Raw genomic sequence first — 26,993 nt, 5'->3', positions numbered from 1 at the left:
ACTTCAGATTTCACATACTTGTTTTGTTTGTGAACTTGAAAAAAATCAATATATAAGGTGTTATGTGCTGTCTTTTTACAGTAAGTTTGTAACAGTGGCACTGTATCAAAGTAATCTGTTTTGGACTCTGTGGACCATGATAACTCAAAAGTGTATTCTCAGAAATAGGTTTGGGGTGGTAACGAAGTGTTAATAGATTGTTAGCGAGAATCTTTGTTTTGAAAGAAAAAAGCAGAGACAAAGCTAAATTTATATAGTTATTTGTTTGAAGTATTATGTTTTTAGAATTTAAGAGATAAATTCAGTCATTTACAGCCTGAATTGCATTGTATGGCATAGGTGCTGAATTACTGTCCTACAGCACATAGGAATAAATGAAATCAGTACAACTAAAATTGAAACAAAGTATCTCATTCATACCAGGATCACTATTTCCAAAACTGATTCTAAATGAGGCATTTTTTTTTAATAGAGACAGATTTAAATACTAACTGCATGTGTAAATTTGGGCATAGCTTCACAGTTGGCCTAAGCAAATTTAAGACTAGTCTGCTGAAAAGATTGGTCTCTGATTTACCCTTCATATCATTCCTAGTTCTAACTGGAAAATAATATTGGAGGAGTATTTATTGTATTTAAAATCGGGACGTAATGAATTATGTCAGCACTAAGGGCAGTGTTGAGGTTTTCTATAGAGATTTTAATTTTTAGTAACGAATATTAAAATTTGTTTACCGGTCTTTGTATGTTTATTCCCAGGTTGAGCACGTACTTCCTCTTCTGAAGCGAGGAATTGGTATCCATCATGGCGGTCTGCTTCCTATCTTAAAAGAAACCATAGAAATTCTTTTCTCTGAGGGCTTAATAAAGGTATGTATTTTATGTCCACATTTAGGTTTTTCTCTGTGTGAATCCACAGTCAGTAATCCTGAAAAACTGAGAAGTATGTCTTAGCTCAGAACGTACACTAGTATTATACTGGAGATCTTGACGACTCCTTGACTGAAAAAGGTGAAAGAGTCAGTACACATGGCAAACTGAAAAACGCTTTGTGTCTTGAATGCAGGAAGCATAAAGCTTAGTACTTATAAAAAAAATTGTTTTAACATTGTGTGGACCAGTAAGTAGGCAATTTCAAGAAGAGCTACAGATACATGAAGGGAAGTCCCCATTTTGTGGATCTGCGTACCTGGTTCTGCAAATGCACACAGCACCTCTGGAAGCATGTGGCTGTTCCAATGGCACAGATTTAATTCATGTAATTGATTTCAGCTCCCTTCCCTTGAAAAATGCAAATACTTGCATAAATGCCTCCACCTTTATCTGAAAAAACCCTAAAAAACAATTCTTGAACCTCATGTGGGGTTTTGTCTCCTCTATAAGGAGAAAGATGTGTTAGTGCACAATTACAGCTTTAGTTTTAAGTGTTCCAGGTTTTATTCTAAAGTATTAATATTTGCAGTATCTAACTTTTAATATTTTCTTCCACAATTTTATGATGTATTTTGCTCCTATAAACGACTGTAGACATTAACCAAGCTGCTTGTTGGTTGCCCTAATACACATACATTCAGAAAAATCTGACTTTAGATGAAAGTTCTGGGGGTTTGGGGGGAAATTTTTTGGAAATTAACAATTATTTTTCATTAATATAATTTGCACCCCTTGTGTTTTTCCTTTGAGTCTTTTACATGGTCCCATATAACTAGTTTTTACATTTTCCCAGAGGAAATAAGGGCAGGGGGAAAGAATGTTTCTGGTCCAGTTTTTAGCTATTGAATGCACGTATGTTCCCATGTTCACTGTATATAAGTAGTAAAATCTGGAGAGGTTTTGTGTAGCGATTTCTGACTATTTGCACATTTGCTTAAGAGCCTTTGGTTTTGCTTGCTTAACTTTAGTTTGTTTGTTTAGGCCTTATTTGCAACAGAGACTTTTGCTATGGGAATTAATATGCCAGCCAGGACTGTGCTATTTACGAGTGCCAGCAAATTTGACGGAAAAGATTTCCGATGGGTAAGTGAAAAACAGGTTCTGTTGAATAAATGAATTGCATTATTTAAACCTTACTAGCCTTAAATTTACTCTTGACTTACCCACTTCAATGTAGTAAATACATTTTTTTCTTTCAGAAATCTTTGTTCACTAATTCATTCATAATTAGCGTACAAATTCTTGAAGAGTATTCAGATTATGCATGAAATTATTTATTTTAATATATACAGCAAAAGGGTGTCAAACAGGTTAGCAGTAAACATTGGATTAGACTAAGACTTCTTTACAACTTGTCCAAAACTGTGAGACCCAGTTGTTTTCTTCTGTGTCAGAGGAGTGTGGGGAATAATTGGGCTCAGTATCATATCATAATGATGACTAAATTTTAGGTTTTGGCAGACTCAAGAAAAGAGATCATTTACCTCTGGAGAGTATTGATCTGTTACAGCAGACTATTTTGGGTAGCGCACAGAAAGACAGAAATGGGTGAAGGAGAGAGAGGTTGTTTGCTGGAAAGCAAATAGTTTTAAAGTTTTAAATGTTAAAACCAGCTATGTGAATCACATGTAAATGGTAATAAGGGTGTACAAGTCATCACAGCAAAACTTCATAGATGAGTGTCATGGTTCATCTTTCAGAGCCAGGAAAATTGAGATAAGCAGGATGAGTGACTTGACTTGTACATTGTGAGGTAAACATCTCTTCAGTCTTAGTTTAGGCTGTTCAGTTTCATGATTCATTCAGTCTGATTGCATGCCCTTAAGATGTATGTGAGAATGAGGTACCTTTGAGCTATCAGATATGTGGAACTCCTGCTTTAAAAATGATACAGCATGGTTGACTTAAGTAGTTTTTGAGATTTGACTTAAAGTGAAACTCAGGAAGTTGTGGGGAATGCAGGTTCCACAGATGACATGACCCCCTCTTTTATAACCTATGGAGACAAAGGGAGCCGGTTACAGCTGGCTTTTGTCCATGTCCCAGTTCTTTATAACCTCTTCAGTTTCATGGTTAGTAGGCATAAGAATACGGCAGCTCTTGCTAGGTATCAGTGTTTTAATGATACATTTGAATCGATCAAATGAAGTGATAGTATTATTTGAAGATGGTGAAGGTGCCTTGTGAGTATCTTGAAGATGTATAATATATTTTAATAAATCTCCACCATGCCCAGCAACCTTCCATCACATAAGACATTAGTAAAATGTGTTTTATGTTTATTAAAATGACGCACTGTGCTATGGAAATTATTGTAGCTATGGGAGCATTAGATAACTTCAGCTGCTGACATACATTTTTCATAGTCATGGATTTTTCCTAGTAGTTTAATAATCGGCTTATGAGTAATGAATTCAACATGTCAAAAGTTCATGTCTTAGTACACATCACGGTCATTTACTGTATAATTGTAAATAGCACTTTATATGTTCTTGCAATTTTTCTAATATTTGTTAATTTTTTTCTTTTTCTCATGTTATCCTAGATATCCTCAGGTGAATACATTCAAATGTCAGGTCGTGCAGGACGCCGAGGTATGGATGACAGAGGAATAGTAATTCTTATGGTGGATGAAAAAATGAGTCCAACAATTGGCAAGCAGCTTTTGAAGGTAGGAAAGAAGATGATTTTTTTTTTTATCCTCTCCACTAAGGTTATGCTTATTCGAGTAATGCAAAATTACCTATCTAGAAAAAAAAAAGTAGTTAGATCATGCAGGTGGGAGATGACAGCTCCTAAAACGAGTATGGGCTTTCACTGAATTCTCATTAAAGCAGGAGTTTCTGTTGTGAAACAAAATTAGAAGACTGTTATCATCCTTCTCTGTATAAAAGGGTTCTCAGGCAGGAGAGGTAGAATTATATCCTGTTTCCTAGTGATATCACTACCACTGCAGAGTTCTGTTTGTTTCTTGCTGACAGCAGTCAGTTCAGGGATATTGCTGAACTTGAAAAGGTTTGCTGAGCATTCACAAGAATTATTAAAGGCTTAGTTCTGTGGTGAAGTAAAACTTGGTTAATGTACTTTTCAGTGTAATAGACAAACTGGACAATGTTATGCAAAAAATAAGATAAATATGGTAAATAAGAAGAGTGAGATGGCTGTCAGTGAGCTAAAATTAACTATGGAGAAAATAATAGTGCTTATAGGAAACTTTGAGGTTTGGAAATAAAGAGGCTAAAAAAAAACACTCTTGCGGTTGAGATGGGCATTAGATAATAAGGCTTCCCCAAACTGTAATGGAAGGTGTTACAGATTATTACAGTAATACCCTCTTGCTTTAGAACTGGAATGTGAAGCATTGCACTCACTACACTTCTGTTTAAATTCCATGGCAAAAATAACCATAAGGAAGCATATATTCTGGTGTGCGTGTTGCCTAGCTTAGGTTGCTTATGTTAGTTGTGCACACACGTTAAAATTGAAAACTTGGAGGTGTTCTCTGCATGCTATTCAGGAGCTTGTAGCCTTGGTACAAGTAGCAGGTCATTTGTGTTAAAATGGCACTTATGGTACTGTTAAAGTTTGTTTAAATTGTGGGAATCGCCTGTTTTGCTGGTTGACTGGACACCAAGCGAAAAGGAAACAGCACAATGTGATAAAAGAGCAGTAGGAGCAAAGCATGAAATCATTACTGCAAAGCATTACAGAGTGAAGAAAAGGATACATCACCAGCTACCACCTTAACATCATCCAGGCCCACTTTGGCTGGGAAGCTCCGTTGCAGCCAGCGCCAGGAGTAACTGGGAAAATTCCTGTGCTGTGTGTCCACCTGTAGGTGAGGCTTCTGGCCCAGTCCTGGAGCTTGCCCACCTTTAAACTCAGTAAAAAAACCCTAATTGTTTACACACCTAGCTGTCGCAACACTCTCCAAACTAGCGGGCTGCAACAAGGTCTTTTACCATCTCATACCAACATACTCCTCATGCCAGTCCCTCTGCTGCCTTCTCCTAGTCTCTCCTCATCCAGGGTACGCTCTGTCTCTTCTCTCTGCTTCTTCCTCCTCTCCCTTCCTCAGCAGCTCTCTTCCTTGGCTGCCCAACCCCTTAACAGAACCAGCTACAGCTGTACCTGGTCTACATCAGCCAACCCACCGCTCCTGAAGCCAGCCCACAGCTGTGTATTATCAATGTTAATTAACCCAGCTTCATTCCTCTACAATTCCCGCCCCCCCTTTTTTTTGTCTTCTTAACATTTCATGCCTTATGTTTTTAACAATCATCACAACCTTTTTACAAATAAACTTTTCATACAGTCCAGGCAGCTTGTCCCTGAACTCTTTTTTTTCTTCTTAGCATTTCATGCCTTCTGTATTTAACAATCATCACAAGTTTTTCACAAATAAACTTCTCATGCAGTCCAGACAATTTGTCCCTGAACTTATACACATATCCCTTCTTCAATTTTATCTTGGGCTTTTCAGCTTCTGGGGGCTGATCATCTTTCTTCTCATCTTCTTTCTTGAAATCTGGGATTTTGTTTTCTTCAGAGTGGGATTCTGATGAACTTACTGCCTCGTCTTTTCACCTCTTGGGTCACACCGGACAGTAACCTGAATGAGCTTTCAACAGCAGATTTAGAATACAGCACTAATACATTACTCCATGTTCCAACAAGCTTCTCCGCATCTTGTGGTCACTCATTTTTTTTACAACTGGAGACACCTTCAATGAGCACGTAAACACCGGCAAGAATACCACCAGGCTCAGCAGCAATGGCGGGAGCTGCCCGCAGCACCGTGCTGCTCCCACGCCTTCCCCCGGCACAGCCATCATCGCTGTGTGGCCAGACCCGCTCAGGACCCACCACTGCTGTGGGCTGCTGCCATGTCTGGCCATGTACTCCACTGCTATTGCCCGTTACCCTCAGTCTCTTAACTCCACGGCAGTCAGGCTTCCTTCTCTTTGACCCCAACGGCTCATCTTTACTGGCATCTGATCCAGATCCCCAGGCTTTTCCTGCCTATGTCAACGTGATCTGGATCGCAGGCTATCCCCACCTGTCTCCGCTATGTTGGGCACCACCATCGCTGTTCAGAAGTTCAGACATCCCCCAGCACAGCCATCACTCAGTACACTCAGTCTCATAATCTGAAGGGCCTCACACGGGGCATCAGTTGTCACAGCACTCTCTAAACTAGCGGGCTGCAACAAGGCCTTTTACCATCTCATACCAACATACTCCTCATGCCAGTCCCTCTGCTGCTTCTCCTAGTCTCTCCTCATCCAGGGCATGTGTTCTCTCTCTTCTCTCTGCTTCTGCCTTGTCTCTTCCTTGGCTGCCCAACCCCTTAACAGAACCAGCCACAGCTGCACCTGGTCTACATCAGCCGACCCACCGCCCCTGAAGCCAGCCCACAGCTGTATGTTATCGATGTTAATTAACCCAGCTTCATTCCTCTACAGCTAGCATATGTAAACTTTTAACTTTAGGCTAAGTGCAGGTGTGCACTATCTCATGATTTGTAAGGTTCACACATGACAGGGACATTGGCCAGACATCCGAGTATGGTGGAGTTACCGCCATGACACAGCTGCACACAGTATTTATTGTCTGGATGGTCCTGCTCATATCTTGCTGGTTCAGGGGGCTCAAGGCAAATACCACCTGCTCATTGAAGTTGTCCTTGAGCTGCCTGAGCTCCCTGTCCAAGTTAAGCGATCCCTAATTAAAGCCACAGACTTTTTCATAAGAAGTAGTCAATTTAATAAATTTTTACCACATTGCCTTAAGTCACAATCAGGGTATGTTAATAAAAAGTGTATTCGTTACCAAAAAAAATTGGATGCCAGTATTTCTCTATTTTGGGATGAAGAACGAAGGGAAACATATATATGCCTGCTGTTAGTTACACAGATGTGGATTTTTTCATGTGTGTCTTGCTCCGTCAGTGCTACCTGTTAATTCATAATAAATGTATACATTAAATTGCTGTTATACACAAGGAATGTTCACCTTATCAAAGTCAGAATTTTTGTGAATGCTGCATTATGGCTAACTAACCAGAAATCAGTAAAATAAGCAATTTCAAAAATACTGAAACTATTCATGTATGGGAGCATTAGGTTTTGAAATTATTTCTTAGTCTTGATTCAATTTCTGTTTTCTTAGTGGAGTGGACATTTATTTGTTTACATAAACAATGCATGGGTACATCTCTTGCGATGTATGAGTACTAAGTATTTTAACTGGATTTTTGTGAATTTTTAAGATTATGTAAAATGAGTTGTAATTTTGTGGCATAGTTCTTGAAATACTTTATACATTTGTACTTTCACAGCTGAAAAATTAAACATCAGGAGATATAAAATGAGAGAACACTCCTTATGTGTTTTTGGTTTTTTGTAACATTGTAACATGTAACAAGTAAACATTGATTTTGTTTACTTGTAATCTATAGTTTATAAAGAATATCCCCCAAAAGTTAATTTGTCTGAAATAATTGTAAATAGCTTAATAACAATTATGTTTCAATTATTTATGTTCAGACTTTTGACATTACTCTGTCAGCTCAACTGTTCAGAAATTGTTTTAAGTTCAGTAGTTTGAGAACTATAGAACTCAATCTGCCTGAATTAAGACAAAAAAAGAAATAGTAGATCACTTTTTTGATACTGTCTCTGGCCTTTTTAATCGATTTTAAGGAAATTGTAAAGAGTATTTCCTTTATTGAAACTACAAGCCCTTTGATTATTTTTTCCTCCTTTTGAATTATAGGAAACAAAAGGGGAAAATAATGGCAGCTTTTTTGCTCCCTGTATTATGTCTTGATTCTTCTCCACTGATCTAAATAATTTTATTCCATTATTTTTTCATGCTTTTATAATCTTTTAGAAGGTGAGCAGTACAACATGAAAAGTACTTCTTAATTTCCTTTTTAAATACAAAACACTTATAAGAAATTTCATGATGAAGCAGGCCAAGGATGTATACAGACTAACATTTCTTGAATATTCGTATTTTGTATTCATTATTAAGTGTGTCTGACGGTTAGTAGTAAGATCGTGATCATGTCTTGTGGTAGTAGTTTGCTGCCACATGAAGTATTGTGGCTTAGCTGCAGGGTAAGCTAAAGATTTATAGGGAGTACTTCAGAAGAAATAAATTAGCCATATTGAGAATGATAGGACATTTACACAGGACATTTTTATCATAGCTCTTCAACCCCAATGATGTCTGATCCAAACCAGTTACTGAATACTAGAGCAAAACGTCTAGGAATAATGTTACCAGCTGCCTACCGCTGCGATTAGCGAACTAAGAGCTTTGAGTATGTTTCAGTATCAGCAGTATTGCTGCAGCTGTGCTGTTTGGCTATCAAACTGTGTCATTGCACCATTGTGTACAGTACTTCAACTGAAGTTCCAAGTTCAGGTCTTAGATGGAGTTCTTAAGAGGCATATTTGTAAATATTTCTTAAACTCAGTAACATGCATTTGTCTTCTGCAGCGTAACTAGGTTTTTTTTTTTTATCCTTAGCACTTACTTATTTGACCACTGGATAGTTAGTAAACTGGTGACTTGCACAGATCTTTAAAGCTAAATGCTTACAACACTGTTGGATAGTGTTCTGATGACAGTAAATTACACTTTTACATTTGCATAATACTAAGAGGTATGTGATACGAAATTGTTATTTGTTTCCTTAATTAAAATCTTCAGCTATGGTAGGTTAGTTTAGACAGGAAGCAGAAAACTTCCCTTTGATGCTAAGTGGATGGCCTTTGAAACTGAGCAGCATTCCCTCTAGCTGGAATTTGACCATGTTACAAGCATGTATTCCTACAGAGTTATTGAACAGTGTTTCTCTGAAAGGCAAAAATCTTAAGCTAATTATGTTATGGAAGTGAATGTTGGTATAAGTAGAGAAAATATGCTAATGTAAGTGGGCTTTTGAGTGTATCAGTTCTTTGCGTCTACTTACTCCCTCACAGAAGTTAGATGGACTGAAAAAATAAAAGAAAATATTAATCTAGCCAGATAAAATACACAGTATTATGCTTTTCTTGTCATTTGCATATGGAAAATAAAGTGCACTGATGCCAAGCTGTAGGAGATACTCCACTAGCTACATCTGGCTTCTTGGCAGGGCCTTCACTTACGGAGTTGGCAGTATGGTGCTTATTTGCCCTGTATGCTGCTATTAGACGTCCATCTGGTCTTTTTGTATTTTATTTTGACTCTTAGGTTGTTTTATTGTACTAAATAATAAACAGGATAGCAATTCAGACAGTTTAATACTTATCTTCCTGCCTGCTTGCACGGCTCTCTCATATGACCACTGTGCAGTTTTTGGAAAGTTTCTTGATTTTGAAAGGGCAAATCATGGTTCCCTTATAATTGAGGCAGCATCATTAGTTAGGTTGTGCTTTAATCATCTGCTGTGTATCACATACGGCTGTTCCTTTCAGGCTCCGAGGTATAATGAAAATTCTAGTTACCATGAAAAGCAGTATTTACATAAAAATAAATAAATTTATGCTGATCAGGAATAAATGTAAGATTATAAATGCTGAGGCAGTGATGAGAAGCTCCAATGCTACAAGAGGAAGCTTCTGGAACAGTAGCTATCTGATAAAATTGCTGGAATTTAGTACTTTTGCATAAGCATGGCTACCTGTCTCCAAGGGGAATTAATAATAAGCCTTGGGCGCCAGTGTAATTTTGTGTGGATTTCTAACACAGAAAGTGTAACAAGCAACTACAGCTCTTGCCTGGGTCATGAGAAATGCCTTAGTCACATAATACTATAAAAAACTGTGATAAATCAGAATTCAGGAAGACCGTTGGTTAATGTTTTATGCAGAAGTAGCTCACTTAATCTTTGACTGTGAGAATGCTTGTTCCTTTTTTTGGCTTGTCTAGTGTTGACTAGTAGGCCATGGGTCTGCTCCTGTATTGGTCTTTCTGTGTTCTAAGGTAAATACAGGTGTCTATGCTCTTGAATTGGGTTGAAAAATAGTAAAACTTTAAAAATCACGTAATGTAAAAGTGTAGGTTCTATTTTAGTGCTTGGGGTTTGGGGCACTTTTTTTTGTTGTTGTTGTTAGGTAAATTTATGACAGTCCAAAACTGTTTAGTCTGTTACTCTTTAAAATACCCATATGCATTAACATCATATTCTTAAAATTATTTGTGTGGTTTTGTTCAAATGATCTCCTTTGACTAGTACATAGAAAACCTTTCCAGTGAATGGGCTTTTTTTTTTCAGATGGTAAGATTGATTCTGTTACATTGAGTTGTCATTTTGCTCTTACAAACTGTACTGAATTTTTACTGTATGATCATGCAAGGTTATTAGCTATGCGTCATGGAAGGCAAGAACAGGGAGCTGCTGACAATCTCTGTAACGAAGCTCAAGGTACAGTCAGATGCAGGCTAGACCATAGCAGTTGTTTAGTTCAGTGTTTGGCAGAATTGGAGCACAGGCTTTTGCAAGAGGATGTCCTGACACAGTAACTATGAGTAATGTTTTCTTGAGCAAAATGTGGTGGCCTGTATTGAAATTGGTATGGAATGATGATGCTTACTACTTCACTTCTATGATAAAGACTGCAAAATCTTTAGTACTGCTGGTTGTCCAGGTTGTACCCCTTTTAAAACTGCACTGTATGCAGATTTTACATTTACTTTTCCCCAAATGCTTTAAAGATGTTTCTAGAGAAGCAAACTGGTCTTTCAGTTTATTTCCGATTAACTTGTGAGCAAGTACTGACAGCTTTCCATTTAATCTTGTTGGGGACTACACACAAGACAGCAGGCAAGGTCTTCTAATGAGACTGTCTTTGGTGAGCCTTCAGCCCCTCTGCAAACATCAGCTTAACACACAAGTATGATTATAATATTGTACTTTGATTTCACTTAAAGCTTACTCATATGGAGAATAAAAAAATGCTTCAGGATTTGAGAAATTTGCTTAGTTAGTGAGAGAAATAGACTTCAGCTGGAGGTTGGCACTAACGGTTGTTGGAAAAGCCATTGGAAAATCTAAAGAAGTAGATTGTCACTAATGGTTTTGAGGATACTATAATGTTCTTTCTCATCTAAAGTTGTAACTTTAGCTGGTTCAGTGGGATTCTCATCTTCTTGGATACTTTTATTAAAATTCACATAAAAATAATTTTATATGTGAAATCTTTATTTTTATTGTAAACTGCCGAACTTTTCTTGTTCTTATGAAGCTGCAGAACTTTTCCAGGCTTCATTTTAGGAAATTACTTCACTTCTATCTTTAAAGTTAACAAGATTTTAACATGAAATTATGGAGACAATTCAGCTGGTCTAAGGGAAACAGATACTCAAATGCCGTCATGAACAGGGCCACAGTTTTCTGGATAATGATGCAAACCAACAGATGGAAGAGAACAGCAAATAGTTCTCGTGATGTTTGCAACCAAAATGTGGTAGGATGGGGTGCCATATGGCATGTAAAATAGTTAGTCACTCTTGAGCTTCACCTCAGGCTTTTCCAGAGCCAGTAGGACTGAGCCAACTGGTATTATTCATTATTTGTGGTTGTTGCTTGTTAATATCACAGGTTACTTGAAGTTTTATTAGGTCAGTCTGTGGAAAGCAATTTCCCTCCGACTGAGCGATTTTTCTGAAATTTTCTTCTGCTTTGCTAAACTCATCACTACAAATGTAAATGTATTTTAACTGATTAAGCTATATTTTTTGCTTTGCCTTCCTGTTCTTAAACCAAAAAAGGTAAGTGTGAGATGAACAGAAGACAAAGTTCTTTTTTGAATTTATTTTTATGTTCACTTTTTGTAGAGGTATATAGTCTTTGCTAGGGCACACATTTCCTTTAAGTTAAAATGTACCGCATATTTACTGAAATTATAAATTGTCACATCACTGACCTGATACCTGTAGTCACAAATCTGAAGCCAATGAGAGCTGCAGATCTCGGCTAGCTTCTGAGTACATATACAGATACCTTTTTTTTTTTTCCATTTCAGCTTTCTTTGAATTTATACAACTTAAAAGGAGCAAAATTATTCTCTCAAATGTATTCTGCAAATGCAGTTATAGTGTTACCAGGCCAGCTCAGATCCAAAAGAATGATTGTACAGCACGGTGTTGAATGCATGTTAAATTACCTTTCCCCCCACTGTCCATTTGTGTTCTGTGCAGAGCAAGTCGTGTAGCAGTGCTATGGTCCCAGTTTGGGGAGGCCCAATTTTAAAATTTTTAAGTTAAAGTATGACATTTGTGTTGTATAAAATATTTGTAGTTTAAAATACTTGCTTGAGAGTTTAAATACTGCTTTGTTAATTTGGGATGCCTTGGTACAGGTGTGTAGGATTTTTTGTATATTTTTCTGTGTTCAGTTCAGAAGGAAGACAGAGGCTTAGGAGAAGAACAGAACTTGGAGTTAGCAGCCTGAAGTAGAACTAAGGATAGTTACAATGGTAGGAGCTACTGTATTAGAGAGGGTAGATGACTGAAAAGTTCTGTCATTCAGAACTAACTTCAGCCAGTGGTAGTTGCGTGCAAGAGAAATCAAGATACATTTTTTTCCTTTTAAGTCTATTACTACAACTGGAGCCTTTGTGCAACCCAATCCTGAGGTATTTTCATTGGTAAAGCCTGCTAAAGCAGTCTTTGGTTACCCACAGTGGCTTCTGTTTGTGTTGGTGCAACTGTTTTTGGGGCAAAGCAGTGAGCCAGATTGGTAATAAATTTCTGCTTAAAATAGCTGCTTACTATAGTCTATTAAAAATAACCTTGCAGAAGGTGTTTTTACTGGTTTTGCAGTCAGGGTAATGCAGCTCAGGATAATCCTGTTATCATTGTAACTACTCAGTCTTTTTTGGTATTTCTGATAGAGACCTGATTATTCATGTGGTAACTGTATCATTGATATATGGAAAAAATTGTGCTGTTAATTAATATTTCACTGGAGGTATTCCTATGTCTTAAAGATGTATCAAGCAGCCACTTGCATTTTTATTTAATGAGGCGTTTCATGTAAATTTGTGATGGCAGCTGTCACAGACAGCTAAGTGTACATATTTCCCTCTAATGAGGAAAAAGGTGAGATACCTTTTGAGTATCATCAATGTATTCTGTTCTTTGCTGTTATCATAAAGCACTTCATTGTTTTCTCTTTTGGAAACTCATTCATTCAGCTTATTTCTGGAAACACTGATAAGCAAATGAAACTGTCAGTGAACCAAATGGCTTAAATATGTCCTGTAGTGTATCTGATTTGTGGCATTATGAAAGATACTTTATTGTTGCTTTGCAGGTTGTGTCTTTCTTTTTTGTTAGCCCATAAGGTCCCTGTTCAGTTTCAGACAGTATTTGCCATCTTGTGTTCCCTGTGAAAACTTTGTACATGTTTTCCATGACAGGCTGGAGAGCAGGAAAGTTATGTGCAAAATCTGTTCCCTCACTGCATGGGAACAGTTTTAAAAATGTAAATATTTTTCTCCCGCTGTAAGAGAAAACAGGGAGAGTAACCCTTACCAAATGTATGTCTTGCTCAACACAACATGCCATAATGCAGCAATGACAGCTCTCACATCTCTGGTTAGACAAGGCTTCCAAGTATTTATAGTAATAAAAAAAAGTGAAAAAACCCTGTGAATATCCATTCCAGGCACTGATCTTTGTCCTTCCCAGTCTTTATATCTTTCTAGTTTATGTGGGCCAGAAATGGTAGGACTGGGAAATGCTGAATGCCCTGTTGGGTGATTTGCTTGTGATAAGGAGATACTCTATTCTGAAGTTCTTGGCAGTTAAACAGGGTACAATGTATAGCGGCTATAATTTTCACATAGTTCTTGACTAAATTATTTCTGTAGTGAATTGTTCATGATTATGTTCTTGATTTTTAACATTATCAGCTTAAACCAGTCATTCTTTTGCAATCCAAATCTTGGAAGACTTGAAAGGGCACTACTGGTAAATTTTCTTAAAATTTCTCCAGAAGTAATGTGGTTGCAAGTGCACTAAGTAGGCTATTAATTTCAGTTGATACATCAAAGCTGTTCTCATGTATCCAGGCACTTCTTATCCAGGGGGATAGAAAAGCTTGCAAAATCATCCTGTTTTTCTAAAAATACTCAGAAAAAAATACGTTGCTACTGTCTGTTGAAGATTCGGGGTGGCAGGACCACCCTCTTTGAAGGGGTGTGAAGGAGGATTACTGGCAGAAAGGAGGCCAGAGAGCTGGGATGGTACTTCTCCAACAGCAATAAAGCTGTGGGCACAACGTGTGTTTGAAAGTGACTTACTGATGTCTGTTCAAGGCAGCCTTTCTCATCAACTTTTGTTGCAGCTCAGATCAGTTAAGCTTTTGCCCCATTTTCTGCGTGAGTGGTTGGTAGTTCTTCCTCTCTCTAATATGGAGGTTTTCCTCTGGAGGCGAGGGAGAGGCTTCCCCAGAGACTGAGAACTTGGGACAGATGATTGCGTACCCTGGCTTGTTGAAGAAAAGATTAATGAATTATGAAGGGAGGATCTATGGTAGAGGGTGGGCTAAATGTCCCATACATGCTTCAGAATATTTTTAAGAAAGTAAGAATGAAAAAACAAGTCGATCTGGGAGCTGGTGGCACAGGGCATGAGTAGAGAAGGGGATTGCAAGAGGAGCAAACCATCATGGAAAAAATGTAAGTTAAACTGATTTGCCTATTACTATGTCTTAGCAGCAAGCAAAATCGAGGATAGTTGAGCACTTTATAGTGTGTAGGCTCTTTGAGAGGAAGTTAGGAAAGGAAGGCCCACCTTTTCCATTTTCTTCTCAGTAATGTAGCCCATGTTCTCTTCCCTCCTGTTTTCCCTTCCTTCAGCTGTATGTATCTGGCAGTTGTCTTTAGGTAACCATTAATTCCCTTTTCAATAATTATTGCAATCTTTATAATTTGCCAGAAGAGGCTGATTGTCTACTCATGTTTTCTGTATACACAGTATAGCAAAAATACATTGTTCTAATGTATTTTGCTACGAGGTTTCGTAATGCAGCAGCAAAATCCATACTTTGCTACTAGGTAAATGAAGCAAGGGCATCCAGGTGATTGCTGCCTGTTACATGCAAGTCTGTTGATAGCTTGGGATGGTTGGTAGAGACTAATGCATGCTGCAGAATTCACTGGCAGTGCTGAGGGTGTAGTACAGTAAAGCTACTGTAGTTATGCTTAATTTGGAGAAGTAACAGTTCCAGTTTTCAGAAAAAATAAGCTGCTTAGAACTTTTGATTTTGAATGTAGCCTTGCCTAGAGAACACTGAGAAAACAGAAATTTCCAAAACTTGGAGAAGCATGTGTTTATGAGATGAAGGAACAGGAAGAATTCACAATTTTTGCCAAAAAAATCATGTTTTAACTGCTTTGTCTTAATAGAATGATCTTACTTTCAAATTGTAAAATGCTGATCATGTGTTTAAAATAAAAATTGCCACATCAGCAACTGGCTGAAATGCTGCCTTTCAAATAATATCCTTTAAATAGCTAGAGGTTTTTTAGTTTGTTTTTAAATCACTACTTCACAGTTGAGCTATACTGATTTTAAAAAAGCCTTTAAAGTGAATCTGCAGAAATTGTTTGGTCCTTCTTGGCATGTTCCGTGGATATATTATAGTAGTATAAAGTTCTTTCTTTTTTTTCTCCCTTTATGATAGCATTTAAGTGAGAATATGACACAATTTTGTTCTTTCAAATAGTTGATAATCTTGGAAGCATATAGCTGAGTGATGCCTTAAGGCTATGTAACCGTGTCAGGTATGGAAAGGGGTTCATAGTGGGATCAGAGCAGTCACAGCAGCATTTTGCCGTATCTCCCTCTGCTGGTCTGTAGATAGGCTGCTGGGTGTATTCCAGCTGCTTTATTTGATACCTGGCTATTGCAGTGGACGTTGCTGTAGGAAAGAGTCTGACCCACCATTAGCTGACACGGCCGTAATTGCTGTGCTCTTTGTCAGTAAATGCCATTTTTTGAATGGCATTCTCTGTTGTAGAGAAGGCAGCTTTTTAGGGAGTAGTAATTTCTGTTCCCTGTTTATTTAGAAAAATAGACAAGAGCTTGGGTACGTAATCCTTTTATCAGCTCTAAGGAAAAAAGCGGTGTTAAATGTTGGTTAGCGTCAGCAACTGAAGTTCTCTCATCTTTGCTGTATCAGACCAGAGACGTCTGTAGAAACTTGAGCTTTCCTCTGCACACTGCAGTTCAGCTGTTGGGTGTCATACTTGCTGACACATTTGTGTTAGTAGAAACCCATTTGTGGTAATTTCAGAACTGACGGTGTTACTTTAAATACACATGTCATTATCTTATTTAAAAGGTATTTCTGTTATGCGGTACATCACTTGAGGTGAAAACCTACATTTGTATTTATGATCTGCTCATAGATGTGAACTAGAATGACTGAATGAGTCTCTGGCTATGGAAAGCAAAACATGCTTTATCATGTATGATTTATCTTAAGCTTGTTTTACGTGTATTCATATTGATACTTTCTTGGTATAAGCATAAGATGAAGTCTTCTCTGTAAGAGTTGGGTTTTTTCTTGATATGAAATAATCATGCAGTGAATAGGTTCCTGGGATTTGTAAGGTAATCTCATAAGACTGTTTCTTATATAAAGCAAATTGGATTACATTCTTAAATCTGCTACATGTGAAGGCATCTTAGATTCAAATTGTCTCTTACTAAATCTGATGTCGGTGCATCTATGGATGTAGTATCAAAATCTGTGACAGCGCATTTAAAATTGAAGGGAAAAGGTATATATTATGGTAATGTAGCTTAGAATCCATTACACTTAGCTTGATCTAGGAGAGCACTTGAACTGAATTTCAGCATTTTGCGTATATAAACTAATAATCAGTTGTTTTTCTAGTGGCCTATGCTTTTTTTATATTATGCGTGATGAGGGAATATCTCAGCTACATATATTACTGTATAGCAAAAGGCAAAGAAATCAGTTGTAAGAGGATACAGAATAATTGTTAGTAAAGCAAATGTTGAGCTTAAAAGAAAGTGCAGAGAGCATGTTTCCCAGTGTCAGCCCTCTCTGAGCTGCTAAAATGTCTGATAGAATATGTTGAAATTTCAGCAGTCATATGGTTGCATGAAAAGTATGTCTTGAAACATGCTAATTTTCTTGTTATCTGTTTTAGTTGTTATTACTTTAAAATGTTTAACCATAACAATTTACTTCTAGGCCTTGTTGAAATGACACCACTTGTTCGCTAAATTTTATTTTAGGTATAGGTCACTTTAATCAGCAGCAAATACTAAACTGTTCCAAACCGCTGCACTTCATCTTCTTAAAATACGCTTTCAGATTAAATTTCATTTGTCATTTTACTCATCATCATGCAACTCTGCAGACTGCTGATCTTCAGTGTCTTCAGTGATCTAGTAATATTTTTAGCAGGCCTTGCTATTTTTCTATCCATGCCTTCTCTAGATTTCTATTAAGTCTAGACCTCTTTGAGTCTCCACTGGGAAACTTTATTTTGAAAAAAATACATTTTCTGCTTAGTAATTCACAAGATGTCAGTTTTAAAAAAATCCTTCAAAGACTTAATTACATTAGCTTGGTGGGGGTAGGGAGTGTGTTGTCATAAGCATTTCAGGAATCAAGGAGGTACAATAATCCGCATACTTGTTAACACTTTCAAAGAGCTCTGAAAGATTCGTGTGATCTACCTTGTTTTTTAAAAAAGTCTATTTATGCTGCTGTTCTGCTGTATTCTATCCACCTATCTGTTGCTTCTGGTTTCCACTGCTTTTGTGGCACAGAATTTGTAATTTTCTGCTTCATAACTCCTGGATTTCCCTTTGAATCCTTTCCGAAGAACTCTCAAACACCTGTTCCTTTTGTACCAGTGCTACTTTAGATGAAAGCTTATGCACTGCAGTTGGGCATTTTCATACTTCAGAAGTTTTGGGTCTCTGTCATCTGGCTGCAGCAACTTTTTATTTGGTTTATGAGGATGGCTGCCTGTGCTGACACTGAAGTTAGAGACAGTTACTCAAGTTTGCTCAGAGAGGCTGTAGTGTTGAGGTGTTCTGGATCTTCCCTAGACAGTTTTAACTGTTCTGTGTGTTCTTGGAATAGCTCCTTGTTTTAATGTGTATCAGTTAAACGTTTGCTTTTCTTATGGTAATGAGGTCTTCCTCTTGGGTAAGAACATAGTATCAGCCATGGTGTGTCAGGCCAAAGGTGCATCTACCTAGGCCAGTACCCTTTCTTTACAGAGGACAGTACTAGATGTTAGAAAATAAGAATGGGGAAAGAAGTTAGTGGTATGGTATTGCCCTACAGTGCTTTGCCAGCATCCTTTCTTCTTTGGTTTTTCAAAATACCTGTAAATACCAGCTTGTACAAAAACGGGAACTTCACAGAATCCCAGAATGGTTGAGGTTGTAAGGAACCTCTGGAGGTCATCTTGTCCAAGCTACCTGCTCAAGCAGGGTCATCTAGAGTAGGCTGCTGAGGACAGTGTCCAGATGGCTTTTGTGTATCTTAACAAGTGGAGAGTCCACAACCTCTCTTGGGCAAGAAATAAATTAATTCTATAATGAGGCTTTACATAAATTAAAGGAGTTGCAGACCACCTATTTTTGAACAGGCTTCCCAAGACACTGGTGTGATCAGTAAGTATTAAGAGAAAAAGGTGTGCAAATAAGTTCTTTCAGAGTGTTAAAATAATGGATTGCTTTAAATAGTTAAATAGCTTATTATTTTAAACTTCAGATAATGGAATCCAAATTATAATAGACTATAAGAAACATCCAAGTTTTTAATCTGAACTTTTCACTCCATATCAGATCTAATTTATAATATTGTAGTATAACTATAGATACAGTGAGACATAAATACTGTTACATGTTCAGCATAATAAAATTCCTTAGGATTTGATGAGACATGTACTATTAAATTCAAGACAAGTGGTACTACCCAGCAAAGCAGCTCCTCATATAAAACACTGCATCGTGGTTTATTTGATATGTTCTTATATGTTGCACTTAATATTTTTAACTGGATAGTGTTCTTGGATCTTTTTCAGGGTTCAGCTGATCCTTTAAACAGTGCATTCCACCTGACGTACAACATGGTATTGAACTTGCTTCGAGTAGAGGAAATTAATCCTGAATACATGTTAGAAAAATCCTTCTATCAGTTCCAACATTACAGAACTATTCCAGAAATAGTAGAAAGTGAGTATTACTGTGTTGTACTCATGAGAGTCAGTATGAAAGATGTTGCATTTGAGATTGGGTAGTTAAACTTCATTATGCTGGTAAGAGTTTTTATCTATGCAGTTCTTCTCTTCCCTGCCAACAGTTGCCACTGCACCTTTTGCTGTTAGGTTATAGTTTCAGTAAGAGTAGTTTCCTCCTGTTCTAGGACCTATATTGATATGCAGTGTCATTCTGTGAAGAGAACTTTCTTCTCTGAATCAGACAAGAATGGTTGTCACATTGCTAAACTGTAGGACAGGGGTCCTCAAACTATGGCCCGCGGGCCTGATACGGCCCCCCAGGGTCCTCAGTCCGGCCCCCGGTATTTACAGACCCCCCCCACTCCCCCCCCCCTGCACCGGGGCTTGGGGGAGGAAACCAAGCAGCCGCAGATGACTGCCTGCCACTTCATCCACGCGCCGGCCCCCTGGTTAAAAAGTTTGAGGACCCCTGCTGTAGGACAAGAAGAAGGAAAAACAATTCTAAAAGGTGCAGGGAAAAGTTACTCCTTTTTGATATGCAGAACTTGGCTAAAAGAAATGTAACTTTAATATTGCATTGCCATCTCTAAAAAGAACTCATGCACACTTCATTCAAAGTAGTATAGGAAAAAATGCTTAATTAAAACACAAAGCATAATTCAGAGAGGACCGAGACATCATGTGCTCTTCACTGAGTAACTAAATGTTAAACCATGATCTTTAAATACTGTGTTTTCCTGAGCCAAAGTCAGTTTCCAAAGATCTCAGCCAGTGTTTGAGAGTGAGGCCTCTTTCAAAACTTAACCCAGAAGAATCTTAAGAACATGAGAGGCAACTACTTCCTTTGCCATTGATGAATGAGCAGTTCACCTGTTTGTTTGTTAAATGAATAGTAAGAGAGACACGGTGTGTGTGTGTCTGTGTAGCTTTGATAAATGTGCAGAGTATGTGTGTGATTCCCTTTGTAGAGTTTCTGTTAGTTGGCAGATGCAGTATTAAGATGGTAGTAGTCAAATATAGTAGGTATTTCCTGAAAACCAACCTGTTCCATTGCGCATGCCTAGCTCTTCAGTCTAGAATTCCAGCATTGCCATTTAAATAGAGAAATGGAGCAGGAGAACATTTTTCTTATTTCTTGGACATTTTTTATTTAGGCACCATACTGGGTGTTACAATTTTTTAATTGCTTCAACTGCAATTAAAAACACAAAGGAGAGAAACGGTTGTTTAGATCAAGGAGGAAATTATGCTGTGAGTATGGATTACTGTTTTTTTCTTCAAAAAGTTGACATCTAAAAATAGGGAGAAATTCCCTGAGCTGTCTCGCAAGTTCCAGTGAAGTGGGGTTTCTGAGTCACCCATATGCATTCAAATAGTATACAAGACAGTGAGTTGCTAGAGAGGAAAAAGAGATCTTTATAATGTGTCCTTTGTTTATGGTATTACTAGTGTTGAATGAATGAAGCATTTTGCTTATAATAAAAACTGATTTGCCTAAATAAGGTGTAAAAATGAAGGAAGAAAATACTGATTTCCAACTGATTAAATCAGAGCCTAAAACAGGTTAGGAAGAGCATCTTCCACCAACTTCTCTCTTATTGGAAGACGTCTTGTTAGAAGATGTCTTTGAGTAATCTCATTTTCATAGGAGGAGGCAGAAGAGTACTGGTAGGCAGTGAACACTCTCCTAAAAATAATTGCAAGTTTTTGTGGGACTTCTCTGCAACCCTAAATCAGAAATTCCTGGATTGGGGATCTAGCCTTCTCTGTTTTCTCAAGCTTGTTTATTATTTAAAAAAAAAAAAAAAAGCATTAATATTTATTTTCCTAGAAATAAAATGCACATTTATAGATTTCTAGCTTTCCAGAGAATGGATTATTGTCAATAGGAAATTAATGTGAAAAATGGTGACAAAACACTAGTTATATAGATCTGGAAGTGAAACATTGATTTCTAAATCTATGAAGTTATTCATTTCCATGACATTATACTTTGTATTATAGAAGTGAATAATTTGGAAGGACAGTACAACAAAATAGCAATTCCCAATGAGGAAAATGTGGTCATATACTACAAAATCCGACAGCAGCTTGCAAAACTGGGTAAAGAGATTGAAGAATATGTTCACAAACCAAAGTATTGCTTGCCCTTCCTACAGCCAGGAAGACTGGTAAAGGTAATTTGATTTTTCTTTTGTTTTGTTTTTATTTCACATCTCTACCTATCCTTGCAATTTGCAGGATTCATTTGTGTCTGCCACTTACCATCTTGAAAAATTACGTTGCATCACTCTAAGCAATACTTTTTAAATTTTGTTATGTTTCTGTGTTAAACATTCAAAAATTAATTAAAAGAAATGTGTTTGTTTTGAATATTAGTCCATTACTATGATCTGCTTGCTAGAATGTGATTATACATGGGTTATAATATCTTTGTAATATTTTTAGGTGAAGAATGAAGGTGATGACTTTGGATGGGGAGTGGTTGTTAATTTCTCTAAGAAATCGAATGTTAAGGTAAAATATACATTCTTTCTGTTAGAAAAATATATACCTTACCGCTTTTTTTGAAAATAAGATAGAATTTTCTTTGTAGTTTTCAAAGGCAAAAAAATTCCCTTTCACCCCAAATTTACAAAAAGCTCAAGCCTTCCTGAAATGAAAGTATAAAGGAAAAAACTGGAAGGTGGGACAAACCCTAAGTGTTGTGTTAATTTCTTAGCTTTTAGCGTATTTACAAAGATAATGCTTGCTTGTGTCTGGGATAAAAAAAAAGTGCACATGGCACTACAGTAATTTCCGAATACTTGGTCTGCCTGTGAGAAATCCCCAACAGTGCTACACTAAGCCATTCATGGGAAAGATACGTTTTCTACTCTCAGAAAATCTGTAGAAACTTAAGGGTTGACAGCATAGAAAGGCTGACATTTGGCACTATATAGACTATTATCTTAAACTGGGGAATTGTGTCTTGAGTCCTAAGCTTGTGCATGAGGCATGGGATTCCTTGTCCTCTGGGGTGTTGCTGTAGAGTTTAGGGTTGGAAACTTAAAATGCAAAGAGAGCAAAACAATAGCAATGGGTTCAGGGAAATGTGGAAAAAAATACAGAGGACAGTGATGCAATAGAAGCCAGATTTGGGTTTCCTTCCAAAAATCCATTTTTATAGTTGGTTTCCGCATAACCCCAGGGATGATGTTTTGGTCTCCATTTCAGAAATGTTTTGACAAGCAACTCAGCTGGCTAAACTAAAACCTAAGTTTAAAGTGTATTCTTCTGTGGTAGCATTTTTGCTGTAATTTTGGCAGGAGAGCATTAGCATTAATTACTAGGCCTAAATGAGAAGTTGTCTTCGTCAAGTTCTGGTGGCGCCTGTGCACTGTGGCACCTTTTGGTGCTTCTCTAATATATATTCATTAAAGAGGAAATGAGAAAAATGTGTGCATACAGAACTTATTAAAAAAGATTTTGTTCTGGTTTTCCATCTTCCTTTTGAAAGTCACATTTCTTCCTTTTTCAAGTTGGAAGACTGGATTGTGACTGCTATTGCTTAAACTTTTGCTTATAAATTGCTTTTTTCATAGGGCCACATGAGCATTAAAACAGATTTCCCCGTCACCCAAACTTTCTATGTAAAATTGCCAACTTCTTTGTCACTGGAGGCATTTCTTCTGTCTGTGTCATATTTTATCTGCATACCTATTTGCCTTCCCTATCTGGCTTGTCTCACTGTTGTATAAAGCCCTTAGGTTTAAACATTAGCTTTGAAATTACAGTCTGTTCTGCAGGAGATGGCTCTGGCTCCATGGCTCCAGCAGCACTTTTTTCATTAAGTCATTCTAGCAGCTGGGTTGAATTTTTCCTTCTGAGTTCTATGGAAAGAATGACAATAGGTGCTGAAAATTATGGAACAGACTTAAAGCTATGTAACTTAAAATCGGTATGGGAAGACTAGTTTCTATGAGCAGAGGCAAAACAAATGAAGAAGCTGTTATTTACCCATTTTAATGTGTCTATTCAATGTATTTTTGTCCTGGGATACAGATGCATTTCCCCATTAGTTTAATGTAGTAGTATACTTACTTAGTATTGGAAGTATATCGTTATTATGCCACATCTTTAAATCTTCATCCACTTCTAAGCTGTGACAGTTCTTTGGATTTGCTCTTAGAAATTATGTTGAATTCAGTCTATATTACTAGTTTCTCTTTAGTTGTAAATTCTTCACTGTGTCATAGTTTCTAATGAAGTCCTTTTTCTAGTACGGAAGATATGTAATGAAGATTGACATTCAGAGTTAAAGTATGTCTGTATTTCACTGAGTAATTCTCTTTATTAATTGCAATTGAAAGCAAAAGCATGAGTCATTGCCAGTTACGTTCATTGTTTATTTAGATGTTTTTCCAGCATAATTTCACACTGCAGTGTTCCACAAAATTGTGAATGCAAACAGTATTTTATCCTGAATTACAGTAGAGAGAATTTATTTCAAGTGGTACTGCTTGCTATATATTGTACATTATAATAGGCAGCAAAGTAACTGTTTGCTTTGGAATTCATTTTTGAGTAAGAAATTTTATTTCCACTAGATTGTGCCAGCAGTGTGCTAGTTTTATTGTGCTGTTTATAGTCCATATTGTCATCTGATCCTTGATTCTAGACATCAGATTTTTGTCTGTTAATGGTTGCTGGTATTAGAATTTCAGCTGCTGCAATTTGGCCTTTCCTATTTAGATTGCTATAATCCTTGTATGTTAAACTTAAATTCTCCTGCTTCTCTGTTCATGTTTGTTTATATTGTTTACTGCGTAAACATAAATTTTAGTGCTGTGTCATGGTCATTGAATTTTCCATGAGTCAGATGTTATTAATCTGGGAATCTGAATTTGTGATCTGTGCCATATTGCTTGATTTGCAGATATGATCAACTGTCTTACCTTGTTTTGTTTCCAGGCACATGAAGTAATAGATGTTTTGGGGCAAATCTAAAATCCTTGAAATATAACTAATCATGCAATATGATATGACAGAGATGTCTGTGACTAAATTTTTTACAGGGTGTTCTAGTCTTATTTTACTCTAGCATATAAAAACATGTGTTCCTGTTCAAGGGTTTAGTACCTAAAAGGTAGAAAACCCACTGAAGGAAACAGTACACATTCAAAAAGCAGTTCTAGATTAAGTCAGGTCTCAGCAATGTCTAAAAGCCATTGGTGTATGTAAATTTAAAGAGAGTAATATTAACAGCGAATGTTAATTGCATCTATACACCTGCTGTATTAATGGGTTTACAATACTGTTGCTTATAGAAATATTTTTTGTTCTCATTTTCTAGACATCTCCAGCTCTATTATCATCTGTAGCATATATGTGCAGCTGTGAGTTTAGTCTCTTCTTTGTTCAAGTCAGCATTATGCTTTCTGTGGCTTTGGCTGGGTACTGATTTGATGTATGTGGATATTACTTTAAAATTCTAATTCAGTGGTATGAGTCTTGCACATTGCTGTGAGTGCTTTCTGCAAATGTTGGATAGAATTCAGAGGAACAGTTCCTTCCCCAGCAAGTAATTGCATTTCTTGAATAATTATGTATACTGTAGAACAGGATAACCTTGTTTTTCTGTCTAGTTTATTGTGGCAATTTCTCATAGTGCTTCTGAGAATCTCTTGGAAATGCTAGCTGGTTCCACCCTGCTTTGCATGCAGTAAAAGAAAATAGTATGTTTTAGGTTTGTAATGAAAAATATTGCCCAGTAAAACTGAACTGGGTTAACACAGGATTTTGAAAAGACTGTTTTGTCTTTCTCATATTTGGAAGCAGAGAAGCTTGCACATACTGTTTTAAAAGTCTTGCCTGCAGTGTTAGGCCTATAACTTAGTTCTGTGCCAAGTTATAAAAAGATTTGCTTATAGTGGGAGTGTATTTGAGCAACCTTAGTGCCTATTGATCCAGTCAAGTAACTAATGTCAGGTTTTTTTAAAGCAGTGTATATTAAAGGTTATGGCTTTGTGAACAATAGTCTTTAACCACCATATCTGCATGTTTGTGTTCTTTAAATGAATGTCAGATGTTATGTTTGGGGTTTATAAAGATGTGGCCTGCAAGATGCAGCTTCCTGTTTGCTGGAGATACAAGCTGTTACGTTTGAAAGATTTTTCTATGGTTTTGTGAGGAAAAACTTGAACTTGCAAAACTGCAAATGAAAGAGATCCCCCAAATTTGGGGTTTTTTTGAAAAGCAGACAAAGTTCAGTACTGCTAGCATGATGCAAATATTTTGCATTACAGTAACAAAAGAGGTTGGCTTACTTTGAAAGAGCTACAGCTAGAAGAAAAGGCAGAAGCACCTGAAGCCACAAGTAGACTTCAGGCTACACTGTCAAGGGAGGATGGGGAAAGGGTAGTTTTTTTCAAGTGTTCTGTGTGAGGGATCTTTCAATCAATACTGATTCAGTAGTTTTTAGAATGTATTGCATCACTGAGCTCATGTTCTGTGAAGAGCAGTAGCTCGTTTCATACTTTTAGTATTGAATAAATCATGCTTTTTCCTTCCATTCTTGCTGGTATTTTAAAATAACTCTTATGGACCTGGACCTGTTTCTTCTGTGCCCCTAACAGCCAAATTCTGGTGAATTGGACCCATTATATATTGTTGAAGTGCTACTACACTGCAGCAAAGAGAGTTTGAAAAATTCTGCTACTGAGGCTGCAAAGCCAGCCAGACCTGATGAGAAAGGAGAGATGCAGGTTTGTTACACACGTTTATTATCAATAGTTTCTGATAAATGTTCTCAAAAATTCTATTTCCAAAGCATTTGCAGACTGTGGTAAAAGGGGTTAATGCATTAAGGAAGAGAAAGGAGCTGTACACCTAATTGTGCTTTCTTAAAACAGTTGCTGACTTCACCAAAGAGGAAATTTTCAAGTGTGAACAAAATACTTGAGTGAATTAATTACTGTAGAAGTACTTTGAAACTTACTGTTGTGTTATATTTTTCAAATCAGTAGATTAAAGACAATACCAGTCTTTTTTTAGAACTACAAAGTTGTAAAATTACTTACATATGTGATAAAATCTGTGGATAAACAAGTGTCTATACTTTTTTTTCTTGCTTGTACAAGAAATCCTCAAGTAATAAGCTTTAGCAAATGCTCTTTGAAGATACTTAGCAGTATCTTCTGTCTCTGGAAATGGAATTTTTTAAAATTTCTTTCTCTTTTTCAGACCCTTTCAGCTTTGTGAGGCTATCTCATTCTAAACTTAAGTTGAAATTTTTTGTGAGACCATTTGCATATTATTTAAATTTTTCAATTTGAAACCCTATATCAAGACAAACAATTGCAGTCTGCACATCGGAGACAGTTTTTAATTTGTCCACTTCTTCCCCCCCCAAGTCCATTTAAAGCTTGGGTTAGAGTATTGATTCTTCATGGTATCTTCATGGTTTTGAAACCTATGAATATGTATTTCTGATTTGATATTGTTTATTGTTAGCATTCCTAGTTAAGTATATGGCAATAATTTGGTTCGGATGGTAAGAGGTAGGTATTACAGCAGATAAATGGCAAAGTAATAGAAAAAATGAATATTTTTTTCCCCACATGTAGCTTTTCTCAAGATTTAACTGAATACAAAATTTTTCCATTTGGACAAACCTTGTTTTCTTCCTTATTAATACTTTTATCTCTTTACCCACATTTTCCTGCTTCCTGATACTCCTTTACCACTGCTATGTCTTTGTGCACTCAGTTGTCCTTTTCCTTTGTAAAGTTTTGCTATGAAACAGTAATAATAAATACATTTTTCACTGATTCATCA

General features: G+C 36.9%; 1 protein-coding gene across 1 annotated transcript in view; it reads left to right on the top strand.

The window, feature by feature from the left end:
• The window catches only part of MTREX (Mtr4 exosome RNA helicase), a 49,423-nt gene that overhangs the window by 12,564 nt on the left and 9,866 nt on the right, over positions 1-26,993 (top strand). The window contains exons 13-19 of the mRNA XM_037373510.1: positions 760-870; positions 1,915-2,016; positions 3,479-3,604; positions 19,020-19,170; positions 21,180-21,352; positions 21,624-21,692; positions 25,793-25,921. Coding sequence (XP_037229407.1) covers positions 760-870; positions 1,915-2,016; positions 3,479-3,604; positions 19,020-19,170; positions 21,180-21,352; positions 21,624-21,692; positions 25,793-25,921 — 861 coding nt within the window. The remainder of the gene's footprint in view (positions 1-759; positions 871-1,914; positions 2,017-3,478; positions 3,605-19,019; positions 19,171-21,179; positions 21,353-21,623; positions 21,693-25,792; positions 25,922-26,993) is intronic.

The sequence above is a fragment of the Falco rusticolus genome, chromosome Z, assembly GCF_015220075.1.
Source record: "Falco rusticolus isolate bFalRus1 chromosome Z, bFalRus1.pri, whole genome shotgun sequence".
In the NCBI taxonomy this organism is placed as follows: domain Eukaryota; kingdom Metazoa; phylum Chordata; class Aves; order Falconiformes; family Falconidae; genus Falco; species Falco rusticolus.
The sequence above is the reverse complement of the archived record's forward strand: the minus strand, read 5'-3'. Positions and strand labels throughout refer to the sequence as shown.